At 43.3% G+C, this 15,965-nt stretch overlaps 1 protein-coding gene across 1 annotated transcript in view; it reads right to left on the bottom strand.

Annotated features, from left to right (window-relative positions):
• The window catches only part of LOC128440069 (rho GTPase-activating protein 42), a gene marked incomplete in the record, with an annotated part of 55,011 nt that overhangs the window by 23,833 nt on the left and 15,213 nt on the right, over positions 1-15,965 (bottom strand). Inside the window, 2 exon segments of the mRNA XM_053422646.1 lie at positions 8,794-8,855; positions 11,551-11,646. Coding sequence (XP_053278621.1) covers positions 8,794-8,855; positions 11,551-11,646 — 158 coding nt within the window.

Genomic DNA, 15,965 nt, shown 5'->3' with positions numbered 1-15,965 from the left:
TTGCTTTCTTAAAAAGATGGAATCAGGGGGAAGTCTTCACGTGGAATCACACTTACAGTTTGTAAGCCAATCACAAAGTGGACGGGTGAAAAAAAAACGATCTCAGGCTTGGCCACCTGCCGAGCCGACAAACAATGAAGCTCTTCATCCTTGACAAGGCCCCGGCAGGAATTGGGCCACAGCTAAGAGACACCTCAGAAATATACAGTAGAATGCTGGTGAACATTCTGGGGGCTGGATTCGTGGCGTTTCGGGTTTCCTCGCCCGTCTGCTTTGAAAACGTCCGAGTCTCACTCACTCCCATCAGTCGGTGTCCTTCTATTTTTAGTTTCACAGATTCAGTCCAGATGTGAAAAAGGAGTAAGGGCGCAGAGGGAGGGTGGATGGGGGGGGGGGAGTGGGGGGAGGGATGGGAGAATCTGAGCTTTATTTTCAGGAGCTGCTGCGGATGAAGAGTTTACACCCACTCGATGTACAGCAGAGTAGATCTCTCCCCTCGGTGCGAGACAGATTTCATTCATTTACGGAGCATGTGTTTGTTTGAAATGCGCTAATTGAGTTTGTGCAAACCAACTGCTTTCAAATTACACAAAGACCGGAATGGAACCCGTCTGGTCATCGACACTTTCCTGCCTTTTTCCCAGTCAGCCAGCCAGATGCTTTGACAGCGAGGATCTGCAAACACCGGGCTCTCCCCCATGTGTCAGATAGCAAAGGGTTTAATCTAAATATGTAAAGCAAATAAAGCCTTTCGTAACAATGTTTGAGCCACCGACAGACAGCTGAAAATCCATTTGGCACCTCTCTCCCCGGAGATCACACATAACTCATCTCTGTATTGGAGCCTGGGCTGTCATTCCTGACCTGATATCTTTGTAGCTCAAGAAGAGAAACACAATAAGCTGCTTGGAGCTGGAACAATGTATTGGTCTGATAGATCTGTCACAAACCAGCATAGGACACAGGTAACTAGGGGCACTCAGAGCTGATAGCTCCACCAAGGGCCCCAGCAGTCCCCCTCATGAAACCACACTTCAATCTGCAAGATCCAAGAATATGTATTTAGACCTTCAAATTGCATCATCTCATAGATATCAGTCCCATAAATATGCATGTTGCTTTTCAACTAGATCCATGGATTGTCTTGCATTGCTAAAGGTCTGCTCCTCTGTCTGAATCCGAGCGTAGATTTAATGGTGTCCCGTGTCCCATCCTTTCACCATGACAGATGTATAATCCTGCATCCATCAACCAACCAGCCAGCCGAGCAACTAACCGACCGACTGGAGTGAAAACCAGTGTTCCCATTACACAGTAGCTTTCAGGGGATCGGCACTACTACATGTCATTAACCCCCGCACATGGACGTGTGTGGCTGCCCGATCACTTGCAGGATATTGTGAATAACATTATGTTTGTGTGCCGTTCCTCTCTCTCTCTGTCTCTCTCTCTCTCTCTCTCTCTCGCTCTGTCTCTCTCTCTCTCTCTCTCTCTCAGTTTAAATCCAGCGGCTGCAGCAACTCAGTGAAGGAAATGTAACGATCAAACATTTGATGCAAAGGCCACGCATGATTGGCCACAGCAGGAATGAGATAGCATAGTGTTAATTAGTTGAAATATATGTTTGATAGTCATATTTTAATGAGAGAAGATCTCATTTTTTATTAATATAACTTTGATTTTCAGGATCTTCATTGAACAGGAAGCTCCTCTTATCTCCAGCGTAAATTCAAACTAACAAAACTGAGAGCTTCACTGAAGAACAACGTTTCCTTCAATAAAAATGTCAAACACAATCGTGCGTTGTGTCTTTGTTGTGTCTTTGTTGTGTCTCCGCTCTCTCTGCTGTGACTTAGCTGAGCCTGACTGCATCTTCATGAAAGCTGATGAACTCACTGGACGTGCTCACGGCTCACCGCTGCTCGCAAGCAGCCCATGAAAGGAAACATTATCTTCAAATCCCCGCTCTCTGTTCTTTTATCCCCTCGCAGAGTCCAAACCATTAGCTCGTTGCCACCAACACCGGTGAATTATTCAACAGCTGCAGTGATATACTGTATCTGGCAGCATCACACAGACTTCACGCTTTTGACAGAGGTTAGAAGCTGCAACACTGATTTAATGAGTGTCAGAAAATAATACGCTAGCAGTGGAGTTAACGCTTAAAGAACCGCTGGGCTGCTTAACCCTTTGTTTTCATTCTACAAACAGAACAACAGGCTTTAGACGATAAATCTGACATCATTAAATTCAACGTGTGTTTTTTTTACAGTACGATAACCTCCTGAATTGAAAGTGGCTGCAGCTTTTCACTTCGATCCTTCACGATGGACTCATTACATCTTGTGTTCGCAGCTAGAGAAACTGTTGCACAACACCTGACACCACTCGATCACACTTGACAAACATTATTTGCAGTTCTTCGACATCTAGAAAATTACCGGCTGAGCAGACTGGAGTTGGAAAGGTTACTGCTGAGTGTTTCCCTCTCAGCGCAAGTATTTGTAATTGAGTCTCATACAATCTGCATTTGTGCATTAAACTCAATAGGAACATGTATAATACAGATAGAATGTGAGCTTAGTAAACGCTCTGTGTGCTTTTATTCAGTCTGGAGCCATATGAAGCCTGGACTTCAAATATATTACATACTAGGAGTTACTACATGGCTTCATTCTCATTAAATTCCCAGCAACAGGAGGCTATTATAGCTTTTCCAAAACCGTTCACTGAGGTTATTCCCATTACAGTTAATACGTATGTGGTGATAAATTCCAAAATAACAGCAGCAGGCCTGAGAAACAGACATTCAAATGTAAAGCAGAACACAAAAGAACGGTAAAAGTAAGTGATGAAACTTTTTGAAGTTAGTTAGCTCCCAAATTCCTGCTGCATACCAGAAGATCTACAAAACCTTAACTGATTGGAGACCAGACGGCAAATTTAACCCATTTTGAATACTCTGAGCCTGATAACACAAACGCTAGACAATCCAGGAGATGCAGGACCACACACTTAAAGAACAATTTCTGATTCCAGAGACTTGGGAACTAACAGAATCTTCCATTATTGAACGTGACTTCAAAATGTGCTCATTGGCTATTACAGGGTTTCTGATCACTCGCCCAATCGCTCTTTCTTCCATAATACGCAAGTCTCTGCGACATTTAATAATGTATATTTATCGATATTGCTATTTACGATTCCAAATGATTTAAGATTCAAATTAAATCAAACTAGAAGCCTCTCGTGTGCAGGGAGTACAAGTGACAATCAGACGTAGCGTCAGGGACCAAAAATCCATTTGCATTTCCAAACCCTGTCGTTCATCTTGATTTATGATACCAGGACCGAGCTCAGCTGTATTGTACTGTGTGTAACTAGGGTGAATATGGTCAATTTAAGTGTAATTCATCAGCTTATTTGGCCTGGACCACATGCAATATCATTTTTAATTATGATGGAGCTTAATTTTGCACCAAGGTGGCTGGAGTCAGTCACTCACCGTCCTGGCACTCTGCCTAATAATCAGTGAACTTGCAGTTCACAGCCTGTTTCTCTAAAAATGAACTTGAAAATTAATACCTGTTGTGCTGTATTAAGCAATGTCACACACAGTTTAACAAGCTCGAGTGAGGTGAGTCATTTAAAGTTTACAGTTCATTTAATGGAGCGGCAAAATAAAAAAAGAAGAAGATTTAATTTCAAAGTCAGCAACAGTGTAATCTTCCTGTAAAACTTTACTCACTTTCATTTTATTTTTTTACAAAAACCCTTGTATGCCAAGAGATTTAAAAAATATGTGTAAATGGAGAATGGGCTTTATACGTCCTATACCATAAACCTTACAAATCAACCCACAGCTCCCAGTGCAGGGATCTGCGGCGTCTTTCCATACGTTCCAGTGATGTGAAGAGACAGAAGAGCGTGAAGAAAAGAGAGATGATGCAGAGAGGACGCTTTTCAGGCGAGTACAGAGGGAGGTGGTGTGTGAGGGAGGATGTGTGGGCTATGAAGAGGTTTGTACTTATTAAATCTATCACAGCTGGATGAAGAACTGCCTCCTATAGCTTTGCGTGGCTATATAGCCGATTCGATTTATTACGTTTATTTCCATTACTACGCAATCAAGCATTTTCTTGTTCGTCTTACACTTGTACTCGGCTGCGGTGTCATTTAAGTTCTATTATCCAGCTCAGCCGTGTCTCTGTTTGTCATCTTGATTTGTTTTGTTTCTTTACACCCTTTGAAATTAGATGCTGAAAGAAAAGAAAACTGTGCACGCACCTTTTTTTAAAGTGCATTTGTCCTTAGTTCTGTTTTTCTATTATATAAAACCCCAAAACTCAAAAACTGCCTCTTTCAAGTGTCATGAAAACTTGCCCTTGTACCCAAGTCTGCCCTGATTATCCTCGACAGCCATCAAATGACCACCACTGCACCCGGGAGACAGAAGCACCACCATATGTCAGAGCCCAGTTTGAGACACCACAGACAGAGAGAGCCGGCAGGGCCTGCGTCACACTGAGTTCAGCGGAGAGTGTGTCACATTCTGCTTCTGCATCCACGATGATTCAGATGAACGTGTTTCACAACCCACAACGTTCCTATAGAAATACATGTTCCTTTGACACAGTCGGGTGAAGCACTGTTGAATCACAGAAGAACGGATTCCTTGTTCGAATGCTGTTCTTTTGGTTCTCTGGTTTCCGCCCACGGTTTAAAGACACGCGGGAGAGGTGAATGTGAACATGAATGGTTGTTTCATTCACTATCTCATTTTCATTGTTTGTTTATTTGACAGGGACACTGCTCATTGATCAACAACTAAATGAGCTCAAATTAGTTCAAAAGGATAATTTCCATCTGCGGTTCCTGGCCAAATTTTTAAATGGCAACCTAAAACTAAAATAGAATGACAGATACAAGCTATATATACAGACTGATATTCAGACAGGTACAAATTATAATAATCAGTAACAACACAAAATATGAGACAAAGCACAGCAAGTAAAAACCGACAAGGACAAACTGCAGGCAGGCAGCAAAGGTCAGTAGGCAGTCAGTAGTGTAATCAGCCCCGGCTCCAGAACCATATTGTGAGGGGGGCATGTGATGATCACAGGGGGGCAGTGTTGATTTTCCCACAGATCTGCACATACATACATATTGTACTTCATCTATATGGTATATTATTACCGGAACAAGCAAATTTGTCAAATTTCATTTCATATGCACATGAAAACCAGTTGTACAACCAACAGCAATCACAATATCATACCCCCTTTAAATACATATCTTCTCTACTCACAATAGACTCTACTCACAACAAAATGCAGCTTCAGCTTTAACACTGTATTCTAACCAGTCTCTTTGGTTGTACCACAGGGCAACAAATGAGCGTTTCTGACCATTAAAAAGGCGAGAGGGAAACTTCTTCAAAATGATCTGAGCGGGCTTGTCCTCACCTAAATCATCAGGAGGACCACTGTGATCATGGCCTTGTGTTTGGGAGAGCCCGCTGCTGCAGCGGGGATTGGCGATATAATCGGCGTGCTCCCGCTCCCGCTCGGACCGCTCTGCTGGGGGGGCTTGTGCGGCTGTGTTGCTACCGCTAGCTAGCTGGGGCTGCTCACTAGCTGTTGGCTCCTGCAGCTCCTTCTCCGCCGCGGGGATACGGTGGTTCTGATACGGCTCAGCTGTCGCTCGTGTAGCATTAGTTTGTGGCAGCGGGGGTCGGAAGAATTTTCTAATATCCATTTTTCCGTCTGCAGACTCTGCACATCTCCTCTGTCTCCTAGACGGCAGTGTACGTAAACAGCCGTCGGCGCGTCACTTGCGGCAGCACGCACGTGTCACGTGAAACAAGCCGACACGTATCTGCTGTAATTAATTGAATTATATTAAAATATTTTTAGTATTTTAAATTTGACTGATTTCTGTTAACTGAATATTAATTAATACAATGTGACACACAAAACAAATTATAACTCCACCCAAAAAAAATTCGGCAAGAAAAAAAAAATCATTACCCCTCTGACAGCCAATGGGGGGGCAGAGAGACACGGGCGGGGGGGCACTGCCCCCCTATTTGACCCCCTGACGCCGGGCCTGAGTGTAATGTGCACATATCGGATCATCAAGCTGATTAGTAAAAGAATGATGATTATTTATAAGTCTCTTATCTGCATTGGCAACAGATTCCATTCTTTTAGATGCTAGAAATTTAAAGACTAGAAATGTGCCGTTTTAATTCTTTTCACGAAATCTCTCTGCTCCAACTGTCTTAAGATCTTAACAACTAACAGCAAATGACCAACAACCTGAATGGCCATGGCATCAGGCATACCAGACCTTTATTTTAATCGTGACAATAATACACACGTGGTTAAATTTGGGTTAAAATAAGTGCTTCAATGGGGTTTGGGTTAGAGATTAGACATGTCCAGTGTATCCAAACCAAACCCATTTCTTTACTAAATACTGTGTTTCTCATTTATACCGTTGCTCTATCACAGAACAAGAGTTAAACCCTCTTGAGACGTCCCTTAAGCTTCCGATGTATAATAGTGGTAACATGCACTCTTTGCTGAGTTTCACGCTACAGGCTATGCACACAAAGACCTGAACTGAGCTATGCACACAGAGTATTACAGAATTATTAATTAAAATTTTAAGTTAACTCCATTTCAATCCCGGGTAAATATATTTTCAAGCTCTGCATCATTTGCTAAATTAACCAGATATAATAGTTCATAATTAGGGACACGGGTAATACAGGCCATGGACCATCTACAGCAGTTAAATCATTTTAAAAGGTGTAGAGGTTTGGGGACAAGCTACATGACAGGCGACATGAATTTATGATTGTAGTGCATTTACATCTGTCAAATTGATTAGGGCCATTTTCCATGAACTTACATGGTGTTCGCTGAGAAGACTCGTATCGTCAAAGGGCAACTATCTCTATTACAAAGTTTAGCAGAGCAAAGTTTCTGAATGTCAGGAGGTAACACCGACACTGACGCTACATAAATTTGAGCTTTCACATAAACAGCTACAGGATGAGCTGGTGTTTCGGCAGCTGCTGCAAACAGGCACAGTAACTGGGGTTATTTATGGGAATGGTGCCCCGTGTGAGACCTTTGGTTCACGTCATTCTCTTATTCCCCCCCCCCCCCCCCCCACACACACACACACACCCCTTTAAGTGTTATTCTAAACCAAGTCTTGTCAGTGTCAAACACTCTTGCCCTGTTAGACTGACAAAATTTGTATTCTGATCCTTCACACTGGAAAAAAAAACGCATATCGAAAATGTCGTTAGGAAACCAACGACTGCAACCTTGCAGCTGATCTCATTTGCATATCAGACTTGGTAAATTATGTAAAGTGTGTGGACTAAGCACACGACTGACTTGAGGCAGTTCTCGGTACTATCCTCTAAAAATGTCTGCTTTTAATAAATCAAATGTCAAGTGCAGACCCTTTTTTTTTTTACTGCACAAAAAGAGCAACACAGTGGAGAAAGTTGTGCAGTGAACTATAAAGCCCGTAAGTTTTTGGGGAATTTGAATTTGGTTAAAAGTTTTGACCTTTTTCACAGTTTATAAAAGAATTACACTGAAATAAGTAAACATAAGGAATATATACAAATCTTGACACAGTGTACATGCATATCGAAGTACAACACATTCTTCTTCTGCTGTACAGATTACATAATGTATTTGTACTTTATTGTTAGGAGAGCATAAATGTTTTACTGAAGCTGAACACAGTTACTGACAAAGTTTGAGGTTTCTTTTGGGGGATTGGAGGTTAGAAATGTGCAGATTCAGTTCTTTAAGAACATTCTCTCTATTCCATCTCTCTGCACATTATGTTGGACAGCTCTTGGCTTCTATACATTTACAAAACCCCTCATTTTCTTCTGTATATTATTGCAGGGGGGAGGGAAGGGGCCAATTCTGCAACACTCTCATACCTCTGTGGAGCCCCCCCCCCCCCACACACACACACACTGCCCTTGCCCTTGTTGTCACGCCTGGTTTGTCTGCAGACATTTAGAGGCTTGAATTCCAGCCTTTAGTCAGAGCCATCACTGTCGGAACTAAATGAACAAAGCCAGAAACGACATCTCAATGATCCATTACAGGAAACATTAGAGTTAATTGGTTTTGTCGACATTTCTCTGTTCTATTGCTGTTTCACTCTGCTTTACATTACACATTTCTAATTGTTGGATATTGTTTGTGATGTGATACCCTTTTTACCGTCAATCAACAGACACACGTGGGAATGAATGTTTTTCCTCTGTAAAGAAAAGTACCTCTAAAGTAGGTCAGTTCAAGGTACTGATCATCAGTGTTATTATATATAACTCATATTGTTGCAGGGGAATATTACATATTGTTGTGAATTGCAACTGAATAATTATAAGTATTGAAATTCAACAGCAATCGCTACCATATGACTGAAGAGACAGAACTGGGTTGGAAACCATAATGTTTGGACTTTAAATAGCAAACAAATAAAGAGAAACTGTATTTTGAGCATAAAAGTGATTGAAGAAATGTAAACTAGATAAAAGGCAATTTAAGTTTTGTTTTGTTTGTTGGGACTATTTTTTTTGTTCTATAGCAAGTTATAAATAGGGCTGTCCATCAACTGGCACAGTACAAATTGCCCTGAGAGAAGCTGCTTTTTCTTTGTGCAATTTCAGTCGGAGCCAGTGTTCCCATTATATTGTTGTTTCTGAAAATTCAAGAAGGAAAATCAAAGTTGCGTTCTTACCAGGCGTCGTCTTTCTTCTTCAACAGTGTTCAGCAGCTGCGAGAACTCTTTGAATGACTGTGCTGAAACACAAAGACGGATAATTTCTATCACACAATGATTGAAAGACACTGCATGTCTGGTAAACAACTGCATCCACACGTATGAAGCCTTGTGCACGTGTTTACCACAGTGACGCTCAGTGCTGTGGCATCCAGATGATTAAAAAAAGATATTTCTAAAAAAAAAAACACAGTGGCTCAGTCGTTAAACATCAGATGTTCCCCGGCACCCCACAAACAGTAGCGTGGTGCTAAAATGTTTATTTGCGCTGCAGCTTCGGAGCTTTCAGTGCGGCACATTTTAGCAGCTAATAAAATCATGCAGATGTCCAATTTAAAACCAAGACTAGCAGTAAAAAAACAATACTTTAATTGAATGGAGCCCACTGATTGCCTTCCTTTATTTTCTCCCCCTGCTAGGCTTTACACTATAGTGTCACAACGTAGATGCAGTAGAAACTCGCTCGAGCCATCTGGGCTGTACTCTGATAGCTTATATTGCACTCTGCAGCGCCCGATGAATTCAGCATACAATACATCCAACCTTATCAGCCACAGAATTGTGCCTTGATAGCTTCACAGCTTCATTAAATAGGGGGCCAGATACAGTGTGGCCTCTGTTGGTCAGCCCCCTGTATCTCCCCGTGTCCAGCCATTTAGCAGCGGTCGAGCTGCCCTGCTTGCCAACACAGTAACATCATTATTGGCCGCGGCGGCCTGGCACGGGGACCCATGCATCATCTTAGACACTTTGTTCCATTTACACACCAAAGCTTTTAAAGAACCAGGGAGCAATGATTTTGTGCCAGTGATCCTGCAGGCAGCCTGGCCTCCTATTAACGCCGCCAGCCCCTTTATCAGCAGCACAAACCTCTCAGGGGGTAGAGGGCACAGCTGGAGCCGTTGATGGGACAAGATTAGGCCCCAAAGAAAGGAAATGGGAGTCAAAGTGAGGTCACAGCTTGCATATCATTCACTGCTAAATAGAGAGGGAGGCAAGAGACCTGATGAATCACTGAATGAAATTAAATGCTGCCTCAATAACAAATTAGAAGATAAGATAAGCTTATATGAAAATATTGAAGATTTCCATATTCATTTACCAACATTTTGTGGGTTGAAATGTCTCCTTCCTGCTTGATATTGATCTATTTTCGAGCTCTTTGAGATCTGAGCTCATGTGAGAACACTCTGAACACTTCGAGGAGATTCCCGGATTGACCTTCTGCGAGAAGGGCACGAAACTTTTCTGGAAATTTAAATTTCTATAGCCACATCAATCTTTGGCCCCATTGATTCCTAGATAACTGGCTTGAAATGTGAATGTCACTGCGAGAAGTCATAGAGTGAAATCAATAAAAGGTCAGGTGAACCTGTCTGGCAGCGCATACAGGATCCCGATGTTGTGTGGAGGAAGTTGGGAGCATCAAAGTGAACTACAGCGATACCGCATCAAGATCACGGCTGGCATTCACACAGGGGTCTCGCGATGTCAGTCAGAAAGCTCAGTTTCATTGATGACTAGATTGATTTCAAGAGGCTGTTTCATTTTTTTCCTCCTCTGACAGCAATCATGGTCTTTTCTCTCGGAGACGATGAGCAGAGGGAGCGTGGGGGGGGGGAGCTCCGAGCGCGAGGAAATCATTTCCAGTTAAGGAGATACCGAAACTCTTCTCGCACAGAAGATAATGCAGTCGGCCCAGTCCTATGGGGAGCTGTGCTTTTTTTTCAATTATATTACGTTATTTGTGCAAATGATGCATCCGCTTGTTCATGAGCCTCCCGAGTGAAATGAGCACTGATTCCAAACCACTTGTTTCTGTTGCGTCATTGATTCTCAGTGGAACCACAGCAATAGAACAGGTGGGGAGCTGAAATGTCCATCGTTCGATCTGAGATCAACACCACTCTGAGGCCAGGAAATGAGAGCGTGGCTTTAAAATGAAAACACATTTGATTCCAATGAGGCTCGGATTTGGGGTGTGGATTTTCCCAGTAAGCACAATTAGTCTGCTGCACCCCCCCGACCCATCATACAGCCATTGCAGCTTTATCAGAAAGAACGGAGAGAGGAGGACTGTTCATTACGGATTCAGACGAACATTACAGCCTCATATAGAGGAGGTCGATATCCAGTCTAGCCCGCACAGATGGACAGTAATTCTGCCGTCTCCAGCTCTGCAGAGCAAAGGACTCAAGCTGGGGATAATGAGCAGTGCAGAAAAAAAAGGGAAGGAAGAAGAGGCCAGACTGGGAGTCCTGCCCATTAGAGGCAGAGAGACCCTCTGCACAGCTGCTTCCATATTCCTGTCGGAGGCTCGGAGGTTCGCCCCTCCATTAATCTCTGACACTGATCACTATTAGTCCCCTTTGATTTCATATAGGCTCGAAAGGATACAGGGGAAGCATCATAAGCAAATCAATAGCATTAATTATACATGCACCTCAGACAACTTTAAGATCTTTGCTCAAAGCCAAATCCAATTCCAACAACTCCCAACGACTCTGATGAAGCTTTTCCCGTCTATATTACCAACCTTCTCTAAAGTAAAAGCACTATAATATTATAGTGTGATATTCGGAGCCACAGGACATCATCTGTGTTCAAGTGTCTCCCTAGACAAATCTTAAGGTAGCCTGTTGATTTGGGGAGAGCAGAGAGGAGAGGATATTAAACACTGGGAAGAGTTCCTGTCTTGAGCCAAACTGAACTTACCGATGTTCACCTCGTCGTCTGTCTCCGCATCACCAATGCACTCGAACTGGAACTCCTGCAGGGACTGGGAGAACTTCTGGACGGCAACAGAAAGATCTGGGGAATCAGAAGGGTTGAGCATTAGAATAAAGCATCGCACAAATGAATCACACATTAAAGACATATTCTACAAATGTATTAGTCGACAACTAACTGAATGTATCTTCCTTTCTCCACGCACGTACGGTACAGAACTACTTCCTGTGAGTCACATGAAGACTCATCACATGCCTCAGACGTCTTATCCTAATACCAGCATGTCAGAGGAGCCTTAGCTTCACAAAACCCCTTCTCACTTATGGATGAGTTTGCAGCAGGATAATTGGAAACATCCCATCAGCGATCGATGGCTTCAATCTTGTCCGGCATACATGTAGATTTTGATATTGATCATTCCTGCTTATGATCGCCTGCTTTTGTCGAGCAGGCGATAATATAGCACAAGCATCTTCGCTAGTTTCCACCTGATGCAGCTGTAATTTCCCCACCCAGCACCCACATTGTATAAATAGAAAATGCACTCACTTCCATCGGAGCGCCCTTGAATGTGCACGTGGTCAAGTGCATCGTTGTTTATGTGCTACCTCGAGGAAGCAGAAAGCGATTGACCAACAGAGACTTGGTCTGGAGTCACTGGTGCAGTATTTTTGTGGTCACATTATGCATTGTCAAGTTGGTAAAATGCACCTTCTACGTAGGTGAGTGCACAATGCATTTACATTCTGTCACACACACCTGGTCACATTGTGCAGCAGCAGACCTGTTGGCTTTTTAAAGGGGATGGGAGATTGCACTCTGATTGGTTTATTCCATGTTAGGCCCAAATCACACCCATGATTAATCTAGAAACTATAGGTAGAACTAGCAAACGTGGATTTGCAGAAGAGCAAAGAGAGCCCTGCAGTTCTAGTGTTTACCATTTGTTATAGTCACAAGTTACAACAACAAAACAGTGGAACTTTAAAAAGACTATTGTCTGACAGCTTCTGGGAGCCAAGGAGCAGAAGAATGCACTTTTATGATCTGCTGACTGTCCGATTCCAAGCCCACTGACATTCATACAGTCTGTGACTGACTGCAATATCTGCAATATTTACTCCATCACTTGTCCATTAATCACAATACGCACATCTGTCCAGAAGAATTAAGCCCAGCTGAGCCGCCTAACCTTTATGTCAGAAGTGATAAAGTACACAACGTGAGGGAAAATCCACATCTGGACACCCCCATGCTGAAATATATCAATTTGTGCTGTTTACTGCATTCCAGGATGTAAGAAAGTGCTGTCCTGATATTTCCAGTGACATTTGACAACCCCCAGAGAAAAGGCTTAAGCCTCATCTATTCCATAAATTTCCAGCTGAGAAAGCGCGTCCTGCCTTTTATTAAAATATTCAGTAGAAAAGATTATATCTCTGCAGCCTCAGACGTATTTTCCTTCCTGTAAATTTACTTACTGACATCTGAGTTTTAATGAAATTAAAGTACAGTGGAGAGCAGCATTCTTCCAAAAGATATCCCCCAAATTTTTGTGTTTTCTTGCTGGTGAGCTGCTGTCTGATCAGTCTCAGAGCCAGATCGAATTAGCCTATAGGGGACACAGACAATAGTTTGGGGGCTTCCGGTGTAGACAGACATCGGGGCCAAGATTCTTCAGTTCACCGTACATCATTTACTGATGAGTTTCTTTTGTCACAACAACACATTGTTATCCTGCGGGCAACCGGAGCCTGATGATAATTGGTGAAGCTAGAAATGAGAACCAGAAGGATCCCGACCCCAAACATCTTGTCCCTCGTCTACAGATTCTGTTTACAAAGATTATTTTCGGACATCTTGGTCTAAATCCTCCATGGTGGTTGAATTGGGTCGAGATCTGGTGACGGTGATGTGATTCACATCATTTTCATACTCATCAAACCCTCCAGTGACCCCTCGTGCCATAGGACTGGGGGCACTGACATTGTGGAAGGGACAGGACAGACATATTTCACTGTGGGATAAAGGCGATCACTCACAACAACACTTTTTATTGATTTTGGTGACCCCTCGCTCCAAAAGGGGCCAAGTGGACTAACTCCATGCCAGTAAAAATGCCCCAGACGGCATTAACAGAGCCTGCAGATCCTCTCTCTTCAGGGGTCAAGCACTCAGCTCTGTACAGCCCTTGGTGTAAACCACACATTACTATGGAGGCTTTTTGTACTCGGCCCCAACCCCAGAAACACTTCATCTAATGATATAGTTGGTCTAGATGGCATTGCCCTGGCCTCCGGCACTGCCGTGAGGAGTTATCGTTGCCCAGGGTATGTCCTTTGAAGAGGAAGTCCTTGAAGCTGGCTTTGTGTGGGAGGTCCACTAATGCACCATCGCGAAAAATCTGGCACATCCTTTTCTGAAAAAGGTGCAGGAACACACGGTAGTGCACTTGCTACTTGTAGGAAGGATTATTGCCATTCCTTTTTATCTGGTTGGCCCAAAACTGCTCTCAACCAGATGATCCAAATCGTGGCAGGAAGATACCGACAGAGTATGCTCTGTATTGACTCTCTTTGAAATATACTATAGAATTGCAACTATATTAAGTATTTGCAAATAAAAGAACATAAAATTAGGAAAGGATTAAAAAATACAATTATTTAAAAGCGAGGTAATAAAAGTAGGTCTTCCACTGTGATGTTCTAATTTGTGCTGGGACTACATTCCAAATGTTTGGTGCATAACAACAAACAAGGTTTTTCACAATTAAGAATTTTACAGTTTGGTTTTAGAGTCAGAGCTTCACTACGTAAACAGATAAAGATGTGGAACAGTCTTTAAACCTTTTAAACAAGTACAATTATTTCACAAATCCAAGCAGCAGAGACAGCTTCTGAAATAATGACCGCATTCCTTGGTTTCTTGTTAAAACCCCCGGCTGCAGTCGCCACAGTACCCTGCACACTCCCACACTCCCAGAATACACAGTACACCGCCTTGTGGATCCAGACAGACACTGGGAGGAAGAGCCTTCATCTTTCTGCTTCGAACCATCACCCAGTTTGTGTCTGGGAGGAAGATCATCCTCCACATTTTAAAGGTTTCAAACTTTTCTCCTCTCCAACTGTTTTGTGCTCAATCGTCTCTCTCCTGTTGCTGCAGTCTGGATCTGTGTTTGCACCCCCCCCCCCCCCCCACTGCTTCTACAATCTTACCGCAATTATTATTAGTCTTCCACTCATTATTACTATTAGTGTACATCTCCATGGGGAACCTGATTGTGCTCTATTCTCATTCCTACAGCTCTCTCTCTCTCTCTCTCTCTCTCTCTCTCTCTCTCTCTCTCTCTCTCTCTCTCTCTCTCTCTCTCTCTCTCTCTCTCTTTCTCCCCCCCTCTCCCTTCCTCCCAGCATGAGCTTGACAGGTTTCTTCCACTCGTCCCCTTTCACGTGGGGGTAAGATGGATCTCTGTAAATAATATCGCCTGGAGCTCAATCTAGACCTGCAGTGATTATTGTCTTTTCACCACTGAACTCTCCAACGTGCATTCCTATTGGTGATGAGGAGCTTTATGTGCTGCAGCCCTGCTACAGTATCCCTCTCTGTGTAATTGTAAATGACCAGTTCTTGCTGACACGGTCGGATCACGAACCCACATCGACTTTCTCCGTGCTTCGGTTTTTCACGAGCATCACGGTCATCAAACGTCCGCTGTTGACCACAATAGACGACAGTGTTTACAGATGTCTTTCTCTAAATGCAGGTGTAACATTACAAGTTCACTGTTATTATTGAAACACCGGCCAGTTGAGAAGTCTGAGCATCTGCTGCCGGTGCCCAGACGACAAACCCGCTGAGATCCAAGGTCTGTTCCTCTCGCTGTCTTCACAATAAACGAGAATGTGCTGAGCCTGCAGGTTTATACTGTCTGTTCCACAGCATGATTGGATGTTAACAGCTTCATCTAGTAGCATACAGTGCACCCCTGGGAAGGTTGCATTTGTTTTATTCCTTTAATTAGACCGATTTGGACTTCACTACCCATGATGCCTCACCGATCATTGCAGCGCAGAAGAAGCCGACTCAAGGTGCAAATCATTCCAAGTATTTTTCAATGCAGCGATCAGGAATGAATCCCGGCACCAATGCTCCTGAATTGATCCAAACATGATTAGAAAATCAGAGAGAATCGATTGAGCCGTTGAACGTATTTACCAGGTTCTACGCAGCTCGATATCTGCTCTCATCCCGCCGGTGGAGCCGAGGGCAGCCGAGCTATGAGCTCCACGTCTGAGCAGCAGAGAAGAATCTGTAGCAGGGAGCGGTATCTCACTTCTCCTGCGACGCTGTGCACACGTGCGTCTGCCAACTTATCTGCAGCGAGCCAGAATTAGCCA

The sequence above is a fragment of the Pleuronectes platessa genome, chromosome 5 (genome assembly GCF_947347685.1).
Source record: "Pleuronectes platessa chromosome 5, fPlePla1.1, whole genome shotgun sequence".
NCBI lineage: Eukaryota > Metazoa > Chordata > Actinopteri > Pleuronectiformes > Pleuronectidae > Pleuronectes > Pleuronectes platessa.
Note: the sequence above shows the minus strand (reverse complement) of the source record. Positions and strands in the feature narration are given on the sequence as shown.